The following is a 24,043-nucleotide window of genomic DNA, read 5'->3' on the forward strand; positions in this document are numbered from 1 at the left end:
GGCAAGGCGACAGCCCCGTACCTCACCTACAACCCGGAGGACCCACCCGAGGCATACACCAACACGAGCATCCATAGCAAGCTCAGCGAGTACTCCTTGGCGGCTCGCACGCGCCATGGGGAGGACTTCGATCCAGCCTCCTAGCCCCTAGATGCGGACCTCGTGATGAGGCTTGGAGGAGGGAAGCAGCACGGCCGGTACTGGATGGCGGACAGCCAAGTTGACACAGCCTCTACTCCCACCCTCTCCCAGATTCGAGCAAGGAGCATGAGCTCCTCCCTCCCTATACGACCTTGGCAGCAGAGTGCACAGCAGCAGGTGCCGGAACTCCAGGTTAGTCCTGTTTTATTTGTCGTTCATTGCTTTTACATATATCTTGCCTTTGCATTGTTGAAACATTGCGGGTGAAATATTGCAGGCCCAGGTGTAGAGGCTGGAGGCCAGGCACTCGGCCTCACAGGCAGAGCAAGAGCGAAGGAGGGAGGCTGAGGAGAAGAGGCTGGAGGACCTTTACGCGTTCATGGCGAACCTTCAGGCCACGACGGGTATAGCCGTGCCACCTTCGCTCCTCGCTCCAGTGGTTCGTACTCCTGATCCTAGTCCGGTGAGTATGGTTGTTTATTGCTTTAGCTTGTGCGACCCTCCTGCAAAAACTCATGAATTCGCTTTTCCTTTGCGCAGCCACCGTCCGCGGGTTTGAACCCGACTCCTCAAGGGCACCACTCGACGCATCCAAGTGAACCTGGCCCTTCTCCACAGTCCGTGTGGCCAGCTGGCCCTCCTCCACAGCCCGGGGGGCCAGGTGGCCCTTCTTCACACTCCGGGTGGCAAGGGTGACAGTAGGTACCTTGGTTTGGTCTCTTTTCTTATGTTTCATGGACTTAGACTTGTGTTGGATCCTGTGATGGATATTGTGATGGTTGTGTTGGATGCGGATATTGTGATGGATGTGGATGTGATATACATTGTGATCTATATCGTGTATGTGATGGATATTGCTATGGACGAGGCATTTATGTGATATATATTATGATTCTGGGCATGTGATGGTTGTGAATATGTGATTTGTTTGTCTGTAAAGATGGGAAGCAAAAAACAAAAAAAAAGAATAATTCCCAGCTTTGCCGAGTGTAACACTCGACAAAGGTGTCTTTGCCGAGTGCCATGACAACAGTACTCGGCAAAACTGGGCAAAACTGTGCAAAACTGGCTAAGGTCCCAGATTTGCCGAGTGCTATGGTCATGGCACTCGGCAAAACTGGGCACTTTGCCGAGTGCCTGGTCCAAAGCACTTGGCAAAACTGGGCACTTTGCCGAGTGCCGACGCTGTGGCACTCGGCAAAGAATTTTTTGGAAAAAAATAAAAAAATATTTTGCCAAGTGCCCGACACGTCACCACTCGGCAAAGGGGACGTCAGACAGGCGGTCTCCGTTAGGTCAACTTTTCTTTGCCGAGTGCTGACGTGGCACTCGGCAAAGGCTTTGATATATTGCACTCGGCAAAGAACCCTTTGCCGACAAAAGCTATGCCGGCGGGTCTTTTCCGAGTGTAACACTCGGCAAACTCTTTGCCGAGTGCAAACTTGGATTTGCCGAGCATTTATGGCACTCGGCAAAGAACCCGTGTCCAGTAGTGATTATAATATCTTTGCAAAATTTCTCTGATACGGGCTCGAGCTCTACCGGTGCTACTGCTACGGCATCATGTAATCCCTACTAATTTTGGGGAAAAATCGTGGGCACCATCCGCACATAGCATATGGACCCTTTAATCTGACCAGCCACCACAACTTTCTAGCGTTGGTTCCAAATTTTCTTCTCCCGTACTCCCTGTGTCCCATTTTAAAAGTCGTTTTAGTCTTCAACGAGGTGCAATAAAGATTCTCTGAACCAAGATTGCGGCTATGTCCACATGCATGGATGAATATCTGAACCTGGACACTTCAATGCAGTGCTAGAACGTCATTCATACCGGGACAGAGGGAGTATCGATTTGTTTCGTCTTTTACACTGGTGGTTTTGCTTTTGTATTAGTGTAATACACATCTTGTCCACAAACTTCAATGTTCAATAACCTATATACCACATAATTCATACAATGTACTAGTACTCTCACTTATAGTAAATAAAGCACCCATCCTATATGCAGCTTCTGTTACAAAATACATATAATATATGGACGCTCTATATGTGTGGCAGAAACCACATCGTCCACAGCACATATAATGGATCACTCACTCATCGGAGATGAGTGGGCAGGAACAACTCTAACATGTGTACGCATGTGGTTCCGGAAGCAGGATGAGCTTCTCCTTTCGACGGACTGCCAATCCAAACACCTCTGTCATATCAATATCCTCTTCCTTCATGCCAATGGGCAGACCCCAGTCAAAACAGTAGGCGAGGTTTGCCAACATAATCTCGACAGTAGCAAGGCCAAAGTTGAGGCCAGGGCAGATCCTTCGCCCAGCCCCGAATGGCACAAACTCGAAGTCGTTTCCCCTCAAGTCAATGGCCGCGGAGCTGGCACCGTCCATGAACCTCCCTGGCATGAACTCCTCCGCGCTCTCCCAGGACTCTGGATCCCTACTGATGGCCCATCCGTTGATGATGACTCGTGTTCCCGAGGGGATTCTGTAGCCGTCCACGTCACAGTCCACCATTGAGAGGTGAGGAAGCAGGAGTGGTGCTGGTGGGTGTAACCTCAGCGTCTCTTTCACAACGGCTGTTAGATATGGCATGCTAGCTAGATTATCTTGCTCAACCATCTCTTGTCCTTTGGGTGTGTTCTTCCGCACCTCGTCTTGTAGCTTGCTCATGAGCTGAGGGTGGCGCATAAGCTCCGTCATGGCGAGTTCTAGAACTAGTGATGAAGTCTCTGTGCCCGCAGCAAACATGTCCTGAATTTCCAAAACGTTATTAATTAGTTCTATCTATATATTCTATTTTTATATAAACTAAACAAATGGAAATTATTGGGAAATATATATATATATAGTTTCCTAACCATCAAGATGGCCTTGATATGATCTCTAGTGATACCATACTCTTGCTGAACTGAGAGCAACACATCGATGAAGTCACTCTCTTCTTGATCAACACCACCACCACCACCATGCCCATGCTCAGATCTTCTTCGTCTCTCGTGGTCGCTTACTATCGTTTCAAGTAAATCGTCCCATCTTTTGTGTGCCTCGTCGGCCTTGTTGCTTACAAACCACCTGGTGAGCAAACCTAACACGTTCGCTAGCCCTGGGAAGTTGTCTTCGAGGCTAAACCCTCCAAACAGAATAGTATTCATCTGGATCAGCTCTCGGAGGACCTTGTTCCGCCCTTCCGCCCTGAAGAACTTTCCAGACACGGCACGACACACGATATCGTTGGCGAACGTGTTCATCATTTCGCTGATGTCCACCTCCTTGCTCGCAGCTGCCGCCTCCTGGATCTTCTTGATCACTAGGCGCACCTATGCACGGATGAGGATATTCATGTTAGACGTAAGGTCTGAGCTATCCACCGTACCTATGGACACACATATATAAATAATAATAACCCGGTCTTCGTTATAAAGGTCTGATCTCTATTTTTAATAAAGCTTCCTTCATCTAAAAAAACTCGTGTTGAATATTACCTCCTCTTGGCGGGAGAGCCGGTAGGAGTTCACCTTCTTGACAGTGAAGAGGTGCGTGGTAACGAGCCTCCTAAGCTGACGCCAATGATCGCCATAGGGGGCGAAGGCAATATCAGATGACCCATACACGAGGGTATTGGAGATCTTGGAAGCCGGCCGCGAGGCGAAGGCGTGGTCATGTGTTTGCATGATCAGCCGAGCCGCGCGCGAGGACGACACGACGAGGTTTGGGACGGTGCCGAAGCGGAGGAGCATCAGGCCGCCGTGCTTTGCAGCCAGGCCGCGGAGCGAGACGTGCGGGAGGTCGCCGACGAGGTGCAGGTGGCCTATGATGGGCAGGCCAGGAGGCGAAGGAGGCGGGATATGCTTCGGTCGTCGCTGCTGTTTTTCGTTGCTGCCACGACGCCTTCGGGAGGCGAGGTGCAGCAGTAGCATTAGGACGAGAGGGACGAGCAGTAGTAGCCGTTGCGCTAGATATGCTTGCAGGAGCTGGTATACTACATTCACATGACCCATGGTTACGTTCCTAGCACCAAATTGTTCTGGTTTAGTACTAGATTCGATCTGGTGTTTCTGGCTAAAAAGGATAGCCTTGGGCTGCTATATATAGAACTGCGTGGGTGCTTTTACATTTGCACGCCGTGCTCTCTTTTGCTGGCCATCGTTTTCCTTGAACATGGCAGCATGAAAATGATTGAGCTGATTACAACCGTTAGTTTTCGAGAAAGAGTTCCAGAGATTAAACTAAGTTCTTGCTCTTGCACGTGATGAACATATTCTTCCTCCCAGTATTAACCGTTACATGATCCAGTGTCATCGCATTGAAATTAGAACACCAAATCAAGAACTTTAATCAAAGTCATCACGAAAAATGGCTACAAACCATAAAAAACGCAGCCAAAAGAACTCACATTGCGATCCGGACATGTGTAGAAGATACGCCCATGGTTAGGACCCTCCTTCTTCACCCTATACTCCAACACAGTCTTCTGCTTACACTCGCCGCACACAATGAGAGAGAGGTCTGGCCTCAGTTGCAGAGATGAACCTGATGTGAGTCCTAAGACCCCGAAGCATTCGCCATCTACTCTATACTCATTTTTATCGACTACTATAAATTTCACCATTTCTAAACCAACGAAATGAGCTATATATACTAGTAATGAAAGGTGGATACTAGTTTTGATGAACTACTATAAGCTTCCTTTATCTACGCATGCAAACTATCAAGTGAGTTTGAGTTCAAATGTCGTATAAATCAGAAAAATCCATCATTATTCCCAATCTAAAAAACCACAAATTTCTTTATTTCTAAACCATGAAATGATCCATACTAGTACTGAAACAGGAGAGGATGAAGGTGCTAATTAACCTTTAGAACCCAAGAATTGATGGAGGAGTGAAGTCTTCACAAATCCCTCAAGCATGAACTCCTTCCACGAGCCAGCAACAGAGAGCAAGCAGAGAGCTTGAAATGGCTCGGACTAGGAGAAGAAGGAGAAAGTATATAGCATGGGTCCTGTAGTCCCGGTTGGTGGTTCAAACAGGAATTAAAGGTCAATTTATAGTCCTGGTTGGAGCCACCAACCGGGATTAAAGGTTTATTCCCGGCTAGTAGCTCTAATCAGGACTAGAGGATGACCTTTAGTCCCGGATGAAAGCACCAACCGGGGCTAGAGGTCCCCTCCTACAAAAGCCTGCGGACCTAGCCGTTAGGTCAGGTACTTTAGTCCCGGTTGGTGGCTCCAACCGGGACTAATTCTCCCTTTAGTCTTGGACCTAAATCTAGCCGAGACTAAAGCCAAAGATGAAAGGTATGTTGTCTACTGGTGTGTGTAGGAATATTTTTAGTAGCCCAAGTTCGATGATCCTAGTGATGGCGTTGGAGGCGTCCAAGCAGATCCTGATGGATGACACGTTTCCTGACCGGGTGGATGGTGGCACTGATTGGGCTCAAGTCCACACTTGTTCCTCGAGGCTAGGTAGTGCCAAGCAACACTGTGTTGTGGCTAGTCGAGCGTGTTGTGGAGTGTTTTCTCAATTGTGAGTAGTTATCAACCAAGAGGTCCAAGAGAGGTGAAATGCGTAAGCACACCACCGATTTATACCCCCACACAAAAGTAGCCGTTGTCAACTTTCTATGTAGAAAACGCATGTCTAGTGCGTGATCACCAGAGTTCCACACCAGAGGATCCCAATGGTCAAATTCCAAGAGCACAAAAACTAGTCTTTACATTAATGATTACTTTGGTGAGAACTGCGGAGTGACACTCCATGCACATTCCTGTGCAACCACCAGATGGTTCCCTTGACCACAAGAAACTAAAGATGAGATTTTCGGCGCTCCCAGGTCTCTCTGGTGAGTTGCTCCAGTGCTCACCAAGCACTTTCGGTGCCATCATATGAAAAGCTCGTGCATTTCAGTTGGCACTGCTCCAAAACTCTAGGGCTACCTTTCCGGTGAGCAGCGGAAGTTTACTTGATCGCCCAGATGCTTGAACGAACAAGCAGGCACTAAGAAACTCTCTAGTACACCAACTTTAGTGACCACCAGAGGTTTCCGATGAGTACAGAAATGCCTCATAAGTGCAGCCCTCAAACCATTTTTCAATTGTGCTAACTCCCAACTATGTCCCACGAGACATCAACAACTTTAGCATTGAGTTAGCATTTTCAAAACATTTCTTAAAGCATGTCTCTTGCTTCTTCACTACGTCACTAGATCTAACGCATATGCAAGGTTAGTCCTCACCTAGTGGAACTAGATAACCATAATAGATTTAGAGATCCCCCTCTTAATATATAGTACGTCTAACTATCCTAACCGAGCCATGTACTCTATTGCACCTTAGCTGGCGACAGCAAAACCATGTATGATATACCTTTGGCTTAGAGTTTTTGCTCTCCACACTACTACAGAGTAGTACTTCACTGCCGGCTTCATCACTGTCGGAATTAGGAAAATCGGTAGTGTTAACCCTTCACTGCCGGTTCTTCACTCCAAAAACCAGAAATTGATTTGGGATGTGACCGAACCGGTAGTGATGACAATTATCACTGCCGGTTTGTGGCTTGCACCGACAGTGTTTTGGCGGCCACTTATCACTGCCGGTTCAAGCCAAGAACCGACAGTGATTGGGCTCTATCACTATCGGTTCTAGCCAAGAACCGACAGTGATAAGCCTACGGCACAAAAATGCTGCAGCTGTCCTCTCCTTCCTCCTCTCTTCCATCCCGAGAACAGAGACACGCATTTGGGTCCTTCCCTCTATTGTTGCGGCTGCTCTTCACCATGAAGCTAGCGCTTGGATTTTGAAAAATGGCTTGATCTTTTTTCTTTAAGGTTAGTAACAAACATCCACCACTTTGATTTTGTTGCTTAATTAGCTTCGTTTTGATGGCTACATTGCTTGATTCTCATTTTAGTTCTTTCTCCATTCTAGAGAGCACTTTCACAATTGGACATTTGTGCAAGGCTCAAATTGTGGTGAATCCATCATTTAAAAGGTTGGTGTTTATGAACACATTTAAATTCCTAGCTAATTATTCCATGGTGGTCAAGATCATCATTGTTAGTATGTGATGCTACAATTAGTTCTTAGAAGCAGAGTATATTTTTTTACAATTTGTTGAGAAAATTAATCTATGTGCCACATAACAACGTAATGTTTAGAGCTACATTGTTGTTCATGATCATGTCTCCAATTTTAGATTTTTTTTAAATTAGTGTCTCCATTTTTATGTGTCATGGAGTAAAATAATTGTTCTTCAATATTGAGCAATAATTTTTTTATAGGGTTACGTTTTTCAATTTATATGGGTATTGTTTGGAGCTACATTGTTGTTCTCATGATCATGTCTCTAATTTTAGTCTTTTTTAAAATAAGTGTCTCCATTTTTATGTGGCATGGAGTAGAATAGTTGTTCTTCATTATTGTGCAATAATTGTTTTTTACTACGATTTTCAATTTACAGGGTCGGGGCTACCAATTTCAATTTTCCAATAATTAGTTTACAATAATGTTTTCCAAAAATGGTACTTTCGAGCTACAATTGTTGTTCATGAAGCTCGATTTCTTATTAATTCTTTGTAATTACTGTCTCAATATTTTTTTGTGCAGAGATGGATCGAGAGTGGATGCATCTGTCCCGAACAGACAAACGGTACATGCATGGCATCAGCCAGTTTATCACCAATGCCAAAGCAAATGCTGGAAATGGGAACCCTATCTTCTGCCCATGCAAAGATTGCAAGAATTAAAGAAACTTTCATCAAATTGAGTCTATACGATCGCACTTGATTACCAGGGGGTTCATGCCAAACTATACGATATGGACTATGCATAGCAAGGTTGGTGTGAATGTTCCGTAGGAAAACGATGATGATGTGGATATGCCTGACGTAGCCATCCACGATGCTGACGAGGAACCCAGTGTCAACACGGAACCTTTGGCCACAGTTAATAATGTGTTTAGGAACACGCTAGCTGCCGACACCGAGGATAACGATGGCATTTCTCAGCTGCTACGTAATGCAGAGACCAGATGTCTTAGTGAAAGACAGCTGAGAAAGCTAGAGAAAATGAGACAAGATGGAAAAACACCATTGTATAAGAATAGTCCAATGAGCAAACTGGAAGCCGACATCATGCTGTTAGAGTTCAAATCGACAAACGGATTGAGCTATAAAGGCTTCGATCAGTTGTTAGGTATAATAAGGAAAATGCTCCCAGAAAAAAGCGAGTTGCTAGAAACGACATACTTGGCCAAGGAAATGATCTGCCCCATCAGCCTCGTGGTCGAAAAAATCCAAGCGTGTTCTAATGATTGCATATTATACCATGGAGAAAAATACAAAGACTTGGACAAGTGCCCCAAGTGTGAAGCTCCACGGTATAAGGAAGGGCCGTCAGATAAGGGTACCAAGACTAGAGGAGGTCTTGTAAAGGTCGTTTGGTATTTCCCTATAGGTCCCCGGGTGCATAGGCTGTTTGCATGTGCAAAGTTAGCCAAGCTATTGCGCTGGCATGGCGAAGAGCGTAAGAAAGATACAATAATGAGGCACTCCACCGATGGGCATGACTGGAGGACTATCAATACTATGTTCTATAAGGACATTGGTGGAGAGGTAAGGCACCTTTGGTTTGCTTTGAGCACAGATGGGATGAATCCTTTCGACCAGGTTAGAAGCAGTCATAGAACCTGGCCAGTGATGCTCTATATATACAACCTTCCATCTTGGGTCTATATGAAGCGATCGTACATCCAGATGCCACTACTGATCCAAGGGCCAAGACAACCTAGGAATGACATCAATGTGTTTCTAGAACCAGTGATCGATGAACTAGTGGAGATGTTTGAAAAGAGTGTGCCGGATGTTTGGGACGAGTACAAAAAGGAACATATCACGATCAAGGGAGTACTTATCGCTACAATCACCGACCTGCCAGGTCGAGGTTCGTTGTCCTGAGAGACGACAAAAGGCTATACTGGATGTGTCGAGTGCTTGGACAACATCAATGCGGTAAATCTGCCGAATAACTCAAAGATAGTTTATATGGGACACCGTAGGTTCCTACCTAAGGACTACCCTTACCGCAGGAACAAAAAAGATTTCAATGGTACTATTGAGAAATGCTTAGCTCCAAAATATCAAGACGGGCTTACGATACTTCGAGAACTCAACAAACTGGAGGTTGTTCTTGGGAAGGGGGACAATGCAGTAGCAGCGCCTGATGGGAGCATTGGGAAGAAAAAAATTGTTTTCTAGAAACTACCTTACTGGCCATTTCTGAGTATACGCCATTGTCTTGATCCCATGCACATCACTAAAAACGTGTGCGCTAACACGCTTAACACCTTGATGGACACCGGAGGGACATCGAAGGTTTCACTAGCCACACGCCTGGATATGCAACACTTGGGAATCAGGAAGGAGCTTGTGGGGGTATGGCCCCCAAGACATGGGCAGCACCATCGGAGGTGGCCTGGCTCACAAGATCAAGGCGTGCACGGCGCTGCTTGGCGTGCACCGCAAGACATTGTATAGTACCAAATAGGATACTTTACTTGTAACCCTGTCTCTCTAGACTATATAAGGAGAGGCAGGGGTCCCCTAGCAGATAGGATCTATCAGATCAGATCTACATACAGATCAATACAATACACCAAAGACACAGGACGTAGGGTATTACGTCGATCAGACGGCCCGAACCTGTCTAAATCGCTGTCTCTGCACCTTGTGTCACCATCCGGTTCCTGATCACGCGCACCCCCACCGACAAATCTACCATCGTGGGATACCCCTCGGTGGACTGCCGTCGATATTCTGTCGACAGTTGGCACGCCCGGTAGGGGTGTGCGCTTGATCCATGGCGAGCCATATGGATCTCAAATCAACAACACATTCTCGTCGTCAATTTCATGAAGATCCATGCCGGTCCACGACGATGATTCATCGCTGCTACACCAGCCCCTGCGACAGCAGATCCGATCCCGAAACCACCTTCGAGGTCGCCTTCACCAACAACTCACTGCCCGCCAGGTGTTCGCCATCAACGCCGACCAGACAATGCCATACGTCGCCATCCAGACGCTCTGTCCAAAGCTAAGTCACGCTTTAATATTTTCCTAAATATTCTCCAATCTCCGTATATCGCCATAATGTTTCTCCGAACTGTTTTCTCCATGTTTGCTCTCCAAACGATTTTCCGAACCCCTGAACAGTCCTGTTGATGCTCGGACGCCTCCAGAGATGGCCCTATCTCCGGCTCCTCCCTACACATGCTACGAGATCCGCGCTCTACGTTATGGGTGGTCGGCAGCGGCTCCTTGGTCACGCCTGTTCCTCCTACACGTGCACGGGCTCTACGCTCGACGTTATGGACTATGGGCTAGCTAGGGCTGGAGACTCAGGTACACACTAACTGTTCGGGCGGTTTATATGAAACATAAATATATTTTCACGCCAACTGATCGCCGAACTATTTACGTCGTTTCATCACCATTGCTGATTTTTCTCCAGAGTTCATTTATTTGTACATCATGTACTACTCGTTCTACATATTTATATTGCAGGATCGTCGTCTAGGTGATCGGACCACCTGGTGCTCGGGCTTCTCCACCGATCAACTGGTCGGACCGCTTGGTTCATGGACTCCGTCGCCAACCAGTTGATCGGACTGTTCACCGGTCGTTTCTACTCAATGTTCACTTCGTCGCCGACCAGTCGACCAGACCGTTCATCGCTCGTGCTTCATCGCCAGCTACGTCGGTTACTCCTCGGCCCTCGGATTCTTCGTGCTCGAGGACTAAGTGGGCACACTTCACCGCACGGACGTCGTCAGCTATGTCGGTGCTCGGACCTCGCCGCCTACGCTGGGGACTCCTCGGTACTCGGACCTCGCCGCCTACGCCGAGGACTCCTCGTTGCTCGGGCCTCGCCGCCTACGCCAAGGACTCCTCGGTCCTCGGACATCGCCGCCTACACCGGAGACTCCTCGGTGCTCGGACCTCGTCACCTACGCCGGGGACTCCTCACTCCTTAGTGCTCAGACATCACCAGTGACTCCAGGTACTCCTCACTCCTCGGTGCTCGGTCATCGCCAGTGATGCCCGGGATTCCTCACTCCTCGGTGCTCGGTCATCGCCAGCGACGCCGGCGACTCCTCACTCCTCGGTGCTCGGACATCGCCAGCGACGTCGGGGACTCTTCGCTCCTCGGTGCTCGATCATCGCTAGTGACGCCGGGGACTCCTCGCTCCTCGGTGCTAGATCATCGCCAGCGATGCCGAGGACTCCTCGCTCCTCGGTGCTCGGTCATCGCCAGCGATGCCAGGGACTCCTCGCTCCTCGGTGCTCGATCATCGCCAGCGACGTCGGGGAATCCTCACTCCTCGGTGCTCAGACATCGCCAGCGACGCCAGGGACTCCTCGCTCCTCGGTGCTCGGTCATCGCTAGCGACACCGGGGACTCCTCGCTCCTCGGTGCTCAGACATCGCTAGTGATGTCGGGGACTCCTCGGTGCTCGGTCATCGCCAGCAACGCCGAGGACTCCTCGGTCCTCGGTGCTCGGTCATCGCCAGCGACGCCAGGGACTCCTCGCTCCTCGATGCTCGGACATCACCAGCGACGTCGGGGATTCCTCGCTCCTCGGTGCTCGGTCATCGCCAGCGACGTCGGGGACTCCTTGCTCCTCCATGCTCGGACATCGCCAGCGACATCGGGGACTCGTCACTCCTCGGCGCTCGGTCATCGTCAGCGACGCCGGGGACTCCTTTGCTGCTCGGATCTTGCTATGTCTCGTCGATGTGCTATCAAGCTGCTCCATGCTGTTCGGATCAGGGTGCTGATCTTAGGCAGCACGTCTGGGGTCTTGATATGCGCATGTCAGACGACGTCGGCAAGCTTTCAGACTTCTTTGATCCTGCTACAAGATTCATTCTTCATCTTCCAGCAGGCTCAGGGACTAAGTGGGCACACTTCACCTTGCGGTGAATGTGCTTGTTCTCATCTCGAGGCTACGCCCGGGGACTGGCTGCCTGCTCGGCTGGTCTTCTACTTTCTGACCCTGGCACCACATGACTACGTCACCTACTATCAGGCTCGGGGACTAGCTGTGGAGGTATGGCCCCCAAGACATGGGCCGCACCATCGGAGGTGGCCCGCCCCACAAGATCAAGGCGTGCACCACAAGACATTGTATAGTACTAAATAGGATACTTTACTTGTAACCCTGTCTCTCTAGACTATATAAGGAGAGGCAGGAGTCCCCTAGCAGATAGGATCTATCAGATCGGATCTACATACAGATCAATACAATACACCAAAGACACAGGACGTAGGGTATTACGTCGATCAGACGGCCCGAACCTGTCTAAATCGCTGTCTCTGCACCTTGTGTCACCATCCGGTTCCTGATCACGCGCACCCCCACCGACAAATCTATCATCGCGGGATACCCCTCGGTGGATTGCCGACGATATTCTATCGACAGAGCTGCATCCCGTGGAGCTAGAGAATGGCCAGTCTGAACTTCCGGTTGTGTCATGGACATTGAATAAGGAAGAAAAGCGTGCGCTTATTTATTTTTTCAATGAACTCAAAGTCCCAACAGGCTACTATGCGAACCTGAAGAGGCTAGTGAATATAAGAGAATTCAAGTTCAACTATGGCTCTATGATGGCCTATGACTGTCATGTCATTATGACTCAGCTGATCCCTGTTGCCCTGCGTGGTATCCTCCCCCCAAAGGTCCGCGCCCCAATCATAAAGCTGTGCTCGTTCTTCAACGTGATCTCAAAAAAGTTCATTGATGTGTCCACACTAGAGCAGCTGCAGCGGGACATAGCCAAAACTCTCGTTAGGCTTGAGATGCATTTCCCGCTGACTTACTTTGATATCTCATTGCGTCTGCTCAGTCATCTTGTTGATCAAATTAGAGCCCTTGGCCCAATATACCTGCATCAGATGTTCTCTTTTGAAAGATTGACGAAAGTTTTCAGGAGGTATGTTATGAACAGATTCGGGTCAGAAGGGGGCATGGTTGAATGATGGTCAACGGAGGAGGTCATTGAGTTCTGCACATATTATCTGGACATCAAAAGGGTCGGAGTTCCAGAATCTCGTCATGAGGGAAGACTACATGGTAAAGGAACGATCGGGGAGAAATCGGTTACAGTAGACGACCCTGTTTCTTTTAGACAAGCATAGTTCGCTGTTCTCCAGCAAGCCGAGGGTGTGATGCCATACATTGACGAGCAAAGGCATTCGCTGCAAACTCTGTATCCAAGCATGTCACAAGCTTGGCTAGATAAAAAAACATAAGGAGGAATTTGTCAACTGGTTGCGACACCACTTGCTTGGAATAAAGTTGAGTAATCAACTGGATGCCTTAGCCAAAGGACCTTCGAGTACATATCTTAAGTACCAAGGGTATGAGATCAATGGATTCACATTTTACAAAAAAAAGCAAGATGGAAAGAGCACATATCGAAATTGTGGTGTTCGTTTTGATGCTCACGACAAAAACGGCAACGTGCATGGGACATACTATGGTTTCATAGAGGAGATATGAGAGCTAGCCTACGGTTCGTTGAAGACAGCTCTTTTTCGCTGGGTCCGGCTTAAGAAAATCAACACTGACAGTGAAGAGTTCACTACCGTTGTAATTATAGTTAAAAGTATTGTAAATCCATGGGAAAAAATCAGGAGCCAGGAGTGGCAAAAAAAAACTCAGTTGTTGCCTAGACAGATAAAAAAAAGATTATAAACATTCAACAAATTTCCCACACAAGAACTGCTACCACCAAAGACCAAATTTTTTTCTCCATTTCCTCCGCCAGTCAACTAAAATTTAGAGCAATCTTGGAAAAATGGGAGCAGCGCAGTAGACAACTATCGTGTTGAGGTCGATGCCTACGATGTTACCATCGTATCAGAATAATATCCGCACCATTGACACTTCTGCATTTAGATTAAACGCCTGACTTAAAACTTGCTGTCCCACTCAGAGCCACAGTGACAGCTCCATATAATAGCCAAAGCTGAGCATAGATTCTATAAAGTTCCTGTCAGTATCATTAACGCTTGATATTTACGTTAACTTCCGCTTCACGTTTCGTTCATAGTCCACACATATTTGTATTTTTTTCTACAGTCATAGTACACACTCATTCGGTCTTCGCTATGAACATACGTGCACGCACTCATTCGTATGAGCAACTCGATATTTTGATAAAGTCACGACAAATACCTCGGTATTGACAGGCACCATAAATAATGTCATATTAAAACGAACTAAAGAAAATACAAGCACTTGCGTTAAGTTGATGTGTTTTGAACTCCGTTGGATACACTACTACAGATATTATTTGTAGGGGCGGCTCAAGATCATTTGTAGGGGCGATTTTGTCAGCCGCTCCTACCAAACCGTCTCTACAAATTATTTATTTATAGGGACGGTTCCTAGACCGTCCCTACAAATCGATTTGTAGGGACGGTTGGTGTTATCAGCCGTCCCTACCAGCCGCCCCTACAAATCGATTTGTAGGGGCGACTATAGTATCAGTCGCCCCTATAATATCTATTTGTAGGACCGGTTCAGTCTAGAACCGCCCCTATAATATATTTTTCCACCAAAAAAAATTTAAATTTATAATTCAAATTCGATCAAAACCGTTCCACATATTCCCACGTTCGCGTTGCGAGTGACCGATCAACGTTCCGAACCACGTTCGCTCAACGTCCCACCGAACGCCCCGTGACCAACGTTCCAAACTGCGTTCGCTCAAGAGTATTATATAAACTACAAGCACAAGAGTATTATACAAACTATAATTATAAGTCCAATTCACAAGAATATATACAATCCATCATTAAATAGACATAATTCACAAGTTAAAACTAATGTCAAATTCCATACATATTGTTATCAACGGCCTAGAGCTAGCCTTTCGGTCTCACGAAGGTGTTGGTACTGAGGATTTCTACCTAAGTCAGACTCTCGGTCATGGTAGGTGCCTTTAACGTATACAATCTGGTCAATATGAAGTTGCAAAGGTCGCCGACGAGCTCTAAGAGTTGGTCATCCTTGTATGGGTCTCTTTTTATTTCTTTCTCTTCTTTCCACTACAAGAGAACAAGTTTTGATTTAGTATTTCATACCATGTATGAAGTTTTTATACTACGGGTCAAGAGGTTCAAACTTACCCTAAAGGGGTGTCTCCTGTAGGCACCGGTGTTACTCATCATAGAACATACATAGTATCCACAATGTACACTACCAGGCTTCTGCTTGGGACACTGTGTGTTTTGTATATGAAAAATGTTAAGTAATGCTTTTGACAGCCATGTAATGGAGTACTGAAGAAGTAAGTTACACTTACCGCACATAGTGTTTTTATAGCCAGCTTTTCCTTCCTTGCTGGATCATGCCTTCCATGATGTTTAGTGACATAGAACCTAAATGCCCTGTTTGAATTATTTTAGCAAATACAACTTGTTAGTATCCAAAAGTGAACGTTATAAGTATGTATACAAACATATAAGCTAATGAGGATTGTCGATATGTATACGTGCGCTGGTATCGAGGTTTCTAGTCATGATCCATTGTCGAACTGCAACGATGTGTTATTTTCACGTGAGCTCTTCCTTGGTTATCTCTCCATATCTTATCAAAGATCCCTATATCAGACCGAAAGTAGTAGAGCTTCCTTTTGAAGTCACAAAAAGGATAACCTTTGAAGAATTGGTCACCGACATAAACATTAATAGACTACAAGAAGTGGTAGACAAGTGACTCCACTTGGTTCTCCCAGTATTGACATCCATCACCTAGTGAACAACTTATGTCATCACTGTTGGATCAGAAAGGCACACAACAATTAATGTTGGACAAGTTGTTAGTCAGATAAGAATCGAACGTCACATTATGATTATGACCTGGCTATCCAAGTCTTGACTATTATGTGCATGCTGATCGCACAGTCGAGATCAACAATCTCTAGTGTGACCCCTTGTCTGCTGACTTCGATGGCGACCATCTGTTATGCGTCAATCACACAGATAGTACAAAACGTTGTATCGGCTACGTAAGGAGCTAGCGAAAGCACGTCCCTAGTTTCAGTCAGCATCTTTGTGCCCTAGGTGCCACTAATACATGTGTCCAAACTCTATTGGACGAAGTGCCAAAGGATATATAGGGATGGTTCCTTATCTCGGTAGGATACTCCCTCCATGAAGAGTATGCTTTGTGTCCCGAAAATATAGCCACAAGTCCAATGCTTGTGCATCGTCAAGTTGGTGTCTAGATCAACGGCGGAAATTATTACCTAAGAAACATGTCAGGAAGACTATAGCCTCCATCTTCAGCTAGAGAAAGGATGCTGCTGCTATGAGAAAGGTTAGAGAGTGCAAAACACACACCTCAACGTGTGAAGCAAAGAAAAGGGAGAACACGAAATCTGTCCAGATTTTGTGGCACTAAACCGGTTATCTTCAAGCCGACGATTAGTGACTCAAACGAAGTTGGATTGACCCCAAACTTGGTGATCTCATTCCTTGCTTAGGACCCTTCAATGTCTTAAGTTGGTTTGAGTATTGGTTGAGTAAAACATCGGATTTGAGAGATATCTTGTCGGCTCGGTTTGCTGCCATTTCAGAACAGAGCAGTTTTGGTAGATGAATTGTGTGGATGGTCAAACGGTGTCCGGTTGAGTTGAATTTTGGTGAGTAGCTAGAAGACCCATGGATCTACATGCCCACCAAAATTTGTGCATATTGGAGCAATAGTTTGTGAGATATGAATAGAAAACAAAAGGGTACAGAATCTGTAATTTCGCTGTGACTACGATCATCCTTTGCATTAGACGGTTGTGTTTGTAATTCATGCCAAGAAATTACAACTTGTAGGTGTATTGCTGTTAGACAACCCTCCATAACCTTGAGAAGACTAATTGCACCCCTATGTGCCTTGCTTTTTCCCTCTTAAATCAGCAATGCGTGAGCAGTCAAGGTGTTCTAGAAGTCAAATTGTGCCCTTGCAATTCAAAAGTAATTGGAAAGGTGTCAAACTATAGATTTTTGGATTATGGTTTTTGAGATATTGATTGACCTAAGAATGGAGGCCTCGATGTCAAATATAGTTTAAGAAAGCTGGTTTTGCTACGATGCAAGTAAACCCAACTTGCTGTGCAACTGCACCACGAAGGCAAATTGTACTTAACATGCTTGGTAGTGAACTAGTCCCTAGTTTTGTGATTACTTGCAACTTATGTTGCCCTCCAAGCCTCGCTAACATCCTTCTGCATCAATGATTCTCCATGCTGACATGCCTAAGGTGTCTTCCATGTGTTTTACCCAAGGGGTTGCCTCAGATACAACTCAGATAACTGTTGCCGTTTGGATACGAGAATTCCCTTAAATAATGGTCGTCGAAAACGCTGAGTCAACAGAGTCAGCTATCACATTCACCGCTCACTCAACTGACTCAGGTAATACAGTATTGTTATCAGAGAAAGAGCACTGCACACATGGAACATTATGTAGCTTTCCATCAGTTGACATATGAGTGAGTGCACCGCTACAACCAGTTTGGATATTGGTTAACTAGCTTCTCATGCCCTCAAAGGATGTTTACTCTGTCTATGATCACATCCTTTACGAGAAGTTGTGCTCAAGCCACTTTAGTAGAGAACTGCTTTTCAAACCTTAGGAGCCAATATAACACCGTTGTAAGGAATATCCGTCAACCGACTGTAATCTAGTGCAAAGTCCATAAGTTCTGTGCTATATCCACTAGGGAAGTAGAGGCTACAAGTATTTAGTCTACGCTTGTATCACTCTTTGTACATCGAGGACGAAGTACGTAGGACAATGCTATCTTGGATTCCTTCCAATGTAACAATGCTTTATGGACGCCAAAGAAGGAAATTCTTCAGACAACAACTTACGACAAAGAGCAAGTATCAGAAAGTGTCATGGCCAAATTAGTCTCTCTGATACTCCAAAGTTAAGTAGCCTAATGCTATCACTGATGTTGGAAACTGGATGACAAGTTTCTCTTCCCTTAAAAGTCTTTCGCACCGAATCTCGGGATGCGATTCCTTTAAGGGGGGAGGGCTGTAACACCCTAGGTGTTTGTCACCAGTTAAGCAATGGGGTTGAGCTCAAACATGACATGTCAAGTGGTAATGAAGGTGTCAAGATCAAATCTACATGATGGAGCTCCAACTTAAACTTGGGCCATGTACATTTGCTTACATATGGACCCTTGTTAAGATTATGCAAGAGTAATGTTAAACATGCTTATTCCATGTACATTACATCCACATGCATCCATCTAGACCCGTGGAAAAGTTTCATAAAGTTTGGAATAAAAAAGTCACATGAAATGATAAGTCATATCTTTGCATGAATTACTTTATCAAGTAGATGGAAACCTATGACATCAACCAAACCTTGCAACCTTTCTCCAACAACTCTAATTGAACTCTACAACAAAAGTTATGAAGGATTCGTGTTGAGCAAAGATGGAGAAAATATCCGAAAATCATGGAAACCCTAGATTCTATAGCAAAAAGGGCTTTGTGTTGACCGAGAAATAAAGTTGACTTCTGGACCAGATATGAGGTTTGACCAAAAATAAAGGTTGAATAAAAGTTTGATTATAACAAACTTTGTTAAAAGACCAAGTCATGATTCGGTTTCAAAATGGATCAAAACAAGTCTCAAAGTCTAATAGAAAAGCTGAAATCAGCCCGACAGTGTTTGCAGTCCGGAATTCACTGACATCGACATTGACATCCCGCGTTCTCCAAATTTTGCTAAGCAACTTGAGTTGGTCCAAAAATAAAAGTTGAAGGTTATATTATGGAGAAGAGCATATAACAAGATGGCACTCGTTGGACTTCGTTTTGACCATCAATTTTGGACTTTTGTTCATCGCTATCAATGCGCTGACACTATCACTTTGGAGCACAGTTAATTGCTAATCCATAGCCCTTATGGTAGTGCACCTTAAATAGAAATTGTAGAGCATTATATGGGCTGCAACTTTGCTTTTGGGCCCATGTCCAAATTTGGCCTACAAACGGCCCAAATCGGCTCCCCACCTTACCTACACTGCTGCCCGCCACGTGCTCGGTAAAATGCCCCAATGGGCGGCGCGTGTCCAGGGCGTGGCCGCCATGCACAGAGCGCACCCGCCATTGCAGCGCACCGCTTGCCGCATGGCTGCCCTGTCGCGTCCCCGGCGCCCTCCTGTAGTGAAAGCCGAGCGCCCGAAGCTCCCTCTGGCTCACTCGCTCGCCCTTCCATCGCCCTCTCGCTCCCTGCCTCTCGCTCGCCGCGGCCGCCATTGATGCCGTTGGCCAGCTCCTGCCGCTGCTCCCACAGGCTGCAGCTGGACCGCTGCTGCACGCGGTTGGCTGAGCCCGGGGCCCCGGCGCGGCCACGGCCCTCCTTCGCAGCCAGCCGGACAAGTCCCAGAGCTCGCGCCACTACACAGTTCGCCGCCGTGGCTTCCTTGTCCGTCACCGCTGCCGCCCTGCTCGGGCCACCGCCTATAGGGGGCCAGAGCACTGCGGTTGGACTGGTGCAGAGCCAAGCCCTCGATGCCGACGTCCATCTCCACCGACCGGAAACCGACCGGCTCCCCTCCTTTGCCGTGCTCTGCTGCAACCCTGTGAAGAAGGAAGAGAGAAGGACCAACGTGTAAATAGAAACAAGTATGAAGGTTTCCGTTGTAAAATAGCTAGAGACAACAGTTTACCTTCATGGGCTTGTTTGATTCGTGATAAGTTTAGGGTTCCCGACGTAAAAGCTTTTTCCTTTTATCTTTTTCCTTTTATGCATATTCTGTGCTGAACTTTGAAAATTCATAGTAATTAGTATAAAAATCGTAAAATAGTAAATGAGGACTTTTTGGAATCCTTGTGAAATTGTCTATGCATTAGATCTATAATATGACATATTTTAGTTTAAATATTTTGCTGTACAAATAGATCTATGCACTTAGGTTCTTAATATTAGTTATGTCTTGTCTTTTTCATAACTGAAGTTGTGGTGCTCAAATAAAGGTGAAATTTTTATGGAGTGTTACTCTGGTGATTTTTTATTTCTGGTAAAAATTTCAGGAGTTTAGGCTTGATAGTTTAAGAGTTATAAAAATAACAAATTCCCTGTGTTGCTTTGCTCCTATTCTGAATGGGTCTGCATGTTTGAATTAATTCGCCTAGTTAAGTTGTGAATCATGTCTGGATGATAATACATGAGTTGTAGTTCTTTTCATAAGCTTTTCAAAAAGTTAAATATCATGATTTTTGGTTAAGTAGATCTTGAGTTATACTTGCTTAAATCTCTGTGGCTGTTTCTGCCCAAACCCAGAGAGGGTTTCCTTGTTATTACTGTGGGGCCTTCTTAATCGTAGAATTAGCTTGAGGTGTTTACAACAAAGTTGTTTATAATTTGATAAGTTTTCTAAAAAGTCTAGAACCACATTTATTGGACATGTATAACTCCATTTATAGTTGTTTAAAGTGGCATGTCAGTTTCTGTCTATGTTTTGGACAGAGATGCAATTATTGGATTAATTGACCCTTCTAACTGCAGAATCATCTTAATATGAGAATAAGAAAGTTGTAGGTAACTTCCTAAGCTTTGCAAAAAGTTATGGGTCATGTTTGTTGGAGATCTAGAACTCCAGTCATGCTTCTCTGAAGTTCCTATCAGTTTTCTGTACCACTGCTGATTGGATTGCATTTGCAGTTTTGCTTGTGCAATTATTTTCGTGGTGTAAATGATGTTTGCTATGGTTGTAGTGAATACAAAAGTTGTAGCAAATTTCATGATCTTGCTTGTGTTCAAATTGTAAGGTCATAGGCTAGATAGTATAGGAGTTACATGACTTTTAAGTCTTCTGTCAGGTTTTGATTGTATTCTGAGCTGATCTGGAAGATGCTAGTGTTTGATCTAGTTAGGATTTGAATGAGCTTTTGGTGATAATAACAAAGTTGTAGATAATTCGTGTATCAAGCTTCTGTTAAAATTTGGTGGTATTTGGTCTTGTGGTTTGTGAGTTATGCCTATTGAAAGTTGGGTTTCAGAAATGGCTGCTCTCTGTCAATTGTGGACCAGTTTCTGTAAATGTATAATTTCGACCTACATAACTTGTGAATCATGCTATGATGGTTATAGATGAAATGTATATAATTTCATAAGATTTCCAGAATGTCTTCTTGCAAGTCATTTAGATTTTTGTAACTCCAGTTATAGCTAAATCTTGTAGCTGCTGTTTGCATGTCCAGAAATTGACAGATTCCAATTATAGTTGTTTGCTTGTATATTGCTAAGTGTGGCTCATACCTTTGATGATGGTGGAGTTAGAGTACCTGAGATCTTGGGAAACTTGTGTCATGCTTGGTGTTGTCGTCTTCTTTGCTATCGTGGGATGATAAATTGTGCGATATTTAAAGTAGGCAATGCGAAGTGCTTGTGCATGATTAATGTAACCTTGTGCTTGTCTTACTTACTGCATGCGATGCATTGTCTATTGCACTTCCATGTATTCATACACTTGCATATTGCATCTCATCTAGGTGCGCTAGATGAACCACGTGAAGGACGCGATGTTGGAGCCAAACCCGAAGACGGTGTATGGTGGACCTATCCCGAAGGTGGAAGGACTGGACAAGTGCTAGGACGGGAGATGCTCACTTAGCGAGTGTCGTCTAACTAACACTAACTCAGTGTGGGATCCCAGGCAAGCCCCAGAGCATATTAAGCCTCCTAATTTCTGAAATGCAGTTAAAGTATTATTGTTACATATATATATTGTTGCATTTAGTTTAGGTGTTGGATGCAAACACTTGCTGCATGGGTTATCCAATCCTTGTCTAGATATTGATACCCTGAATCCTATGTAGCTCAGGCTCGTGTAGTGCTTAGCCCTGCTTTAACACGGTAGAAGTCAGGTGATTTCCTGTCACCTGTGAGATATAGGAAGATACATATGGCACGGTTGGCTATATTTGCTATCGTGGAAAAGAACCAGTCTTAATTTGAAATGAAGACCGGATGGAGGCTTGCCGGTTTGCAGTGACTCCGTCTATGTCGATTAAGGACTGAATCTTGGAGCCTTTCCTGTTCATGTTGAACGCATGCCTCTCTCTTAGTTAGCCGTGTTTGAAGACCGACCGCGAAGCCGAGTAGCTCACCTCAGGCCAGGAGTCGATAAGTATAAAGTGCGCCTCGGAAGGGTGCCGTAGGCATGAGTCCAAGGGCAGGTGATTTAAAAGTCCTGATCGTCCTGGCAGAAGGGTAATCCCTGAGAGTGCTAGCGCTGATCGAACCCACGAATTTGGTTCCTGAGTTGTCCCAAAGGTAACCCACGGCTACCCTTGCAAAGTATGCCAGGGTGAGAGTTAGGAATACCCCCTCAGCTAAGTTGTAATTCGATTCGAGTTGCCGTCTCTCTTGGTTAGTGAGAACTTGACGGGCTTATCTCCAAAGTAGATACACTAAATAATATAATAGTTCAGAAATGATGATATGATGATGACAGCCTGATTATACCTGCTATGGTTAATATTGTTTGCTCCTAATAAGTGAGTGCTATAGTACAGGTGCTAATCTAGTGGATAGGTAAATGATGATAAACTCGATGCTAAGTTTAAATTGGTCACTATATTCATAAGCTCTTTTGTGCAACTGTGTCAAGCTAGCCCACCTCATAAGCCTTGCATGACCCTTGGTGTCCGTTATTTCTGATTTTGATGGGTAAGTCTAGCTGAGTACCTTCTTGTACTCAGGGTTTATCCCACCATGTTGCAGGTGAAGTTCTCGGCCTGTGAAGATGGTGGCTAACCGCCGGTGGCTCGGTGATTCTATAGTTACTTCTCATCTATATGCTTTTGTTGGATGATGTCACTTATGCTAGCAATGTATTTGGAACATATATTAATGTAATCTTTTGAAAGCTATGTTGTTTTCACTAATTGGTTTTGAAACCCAAACTTGTAATATTATTTCCACTGCAACCCTGTGTATGTGATGTGTATTTGCTTAATCACGCCATCTTGGTTGTGATGTTGATTTACCGAGGTCTTTTGGGACACTCGGCGGACTACCGGGTTTATATGAGTGAAAGTATGCGCGTGTCAACGTGTTAGCGGGGACAGCCGTACTTGATCTTGTATAAATTGGGTGGTTCTGTTATAGCTGGTATCGAGAATCGATATGAAGCCTTTGTATGTCACCGGGTCCCTATCTATTGAATCAAAGACCCATGCCATGCTCCTCCTGACAAATCCAGTGGTTGCTGCATGGATTTAATCATAGAACTAGATAAGCTCTTTTACATCGAATAAAATATATCGAACAAAGCTTTAAGTATAGAGTTGAACCTACTCGAAGTTGTATGGTAGCCATATAGTAGAGTGCTATTGGAGAATTTTGAAAGCCAAGGCAATGTATGACGTAACCTTAAGGGACTCTTCCCTTAGTTTCACTGTACGGATGTGCTCTTTCTCCCGAAGAGTCTTTCCAGCAGCTAGCTCTTTGGCATCCAGTTTCCACTGTTTAGGGTAATTAAAATCTGTTTGTGCTATAACTTGAGGGTCTATATACCTGGCTTTCACACTTGACATTTGTTTGACAATGTGCACTTGCATTCTACAAATCACGACATGGGTTAGTTACAACAAAATTCAAAGATTACATTCATATCATATTGGGAGGACAAGGACTTATAGGCACCACATGTGAATTAGATTCATCTCCATTGCTCTAAGGTGAAAGCATGTCTGCATGTCATTGAAGTCAAAGACAATTTTCCTAGCTGGGCTTCCAAATGTGCTGGTGGGAAAGCATGCTTGTATGAGGTCTATGCTCGTTGGGAGAACACACAAGTACCA

General features: G+C 45.3%; 1 protein-coding gene across 1 annotated transcript; it reads right to left on the reverse strand.

The window, feature by feature from the left end:
- Positions 1–1,988: 1,988 nt before the first annotated feature.
- On the reverse strand, positions 1,989–4,202 carry LOC136500652 (indole-2-monooxygenase-like). Its single transcript, XM_066496056.1, has 3 exons — positions 3,632–4,202; positions 3,008–3,466; positions 1,989–2,900 (listed from the first exon to the last, which is right to left on the reverse strand). Exons 1-3 carry the CDS (start codon positions 4,145–4,147, stop codon positions 2,268–2,270), a joined length of 1,608 nt encoding a protein of 535 aa, XP_066352153.1. The 5' UTR covers positions 4,148–4,202; the 3' UTR covers positions 1,989–2,267.
- Between the last annotated feature and the right edge of the window lie 19,841 nt (positions 4,203–24,043).

Source organism: Miscanthus floridulus, chromosome 13 (genome assembly GCF_019320115.1).
Source record: "Miscanthus floridulus cultivar M001 chromosome 13, ASM1932011v1, whole genome shotgun sequence".
Taxonomy (NCBI): domain Eukaryota; kingdom Viridiplantae; phylum Streptophyta; class Magnoliopsida; order Poales; family Poaceae; genus Miscanthus; species Miscanthus floridulus.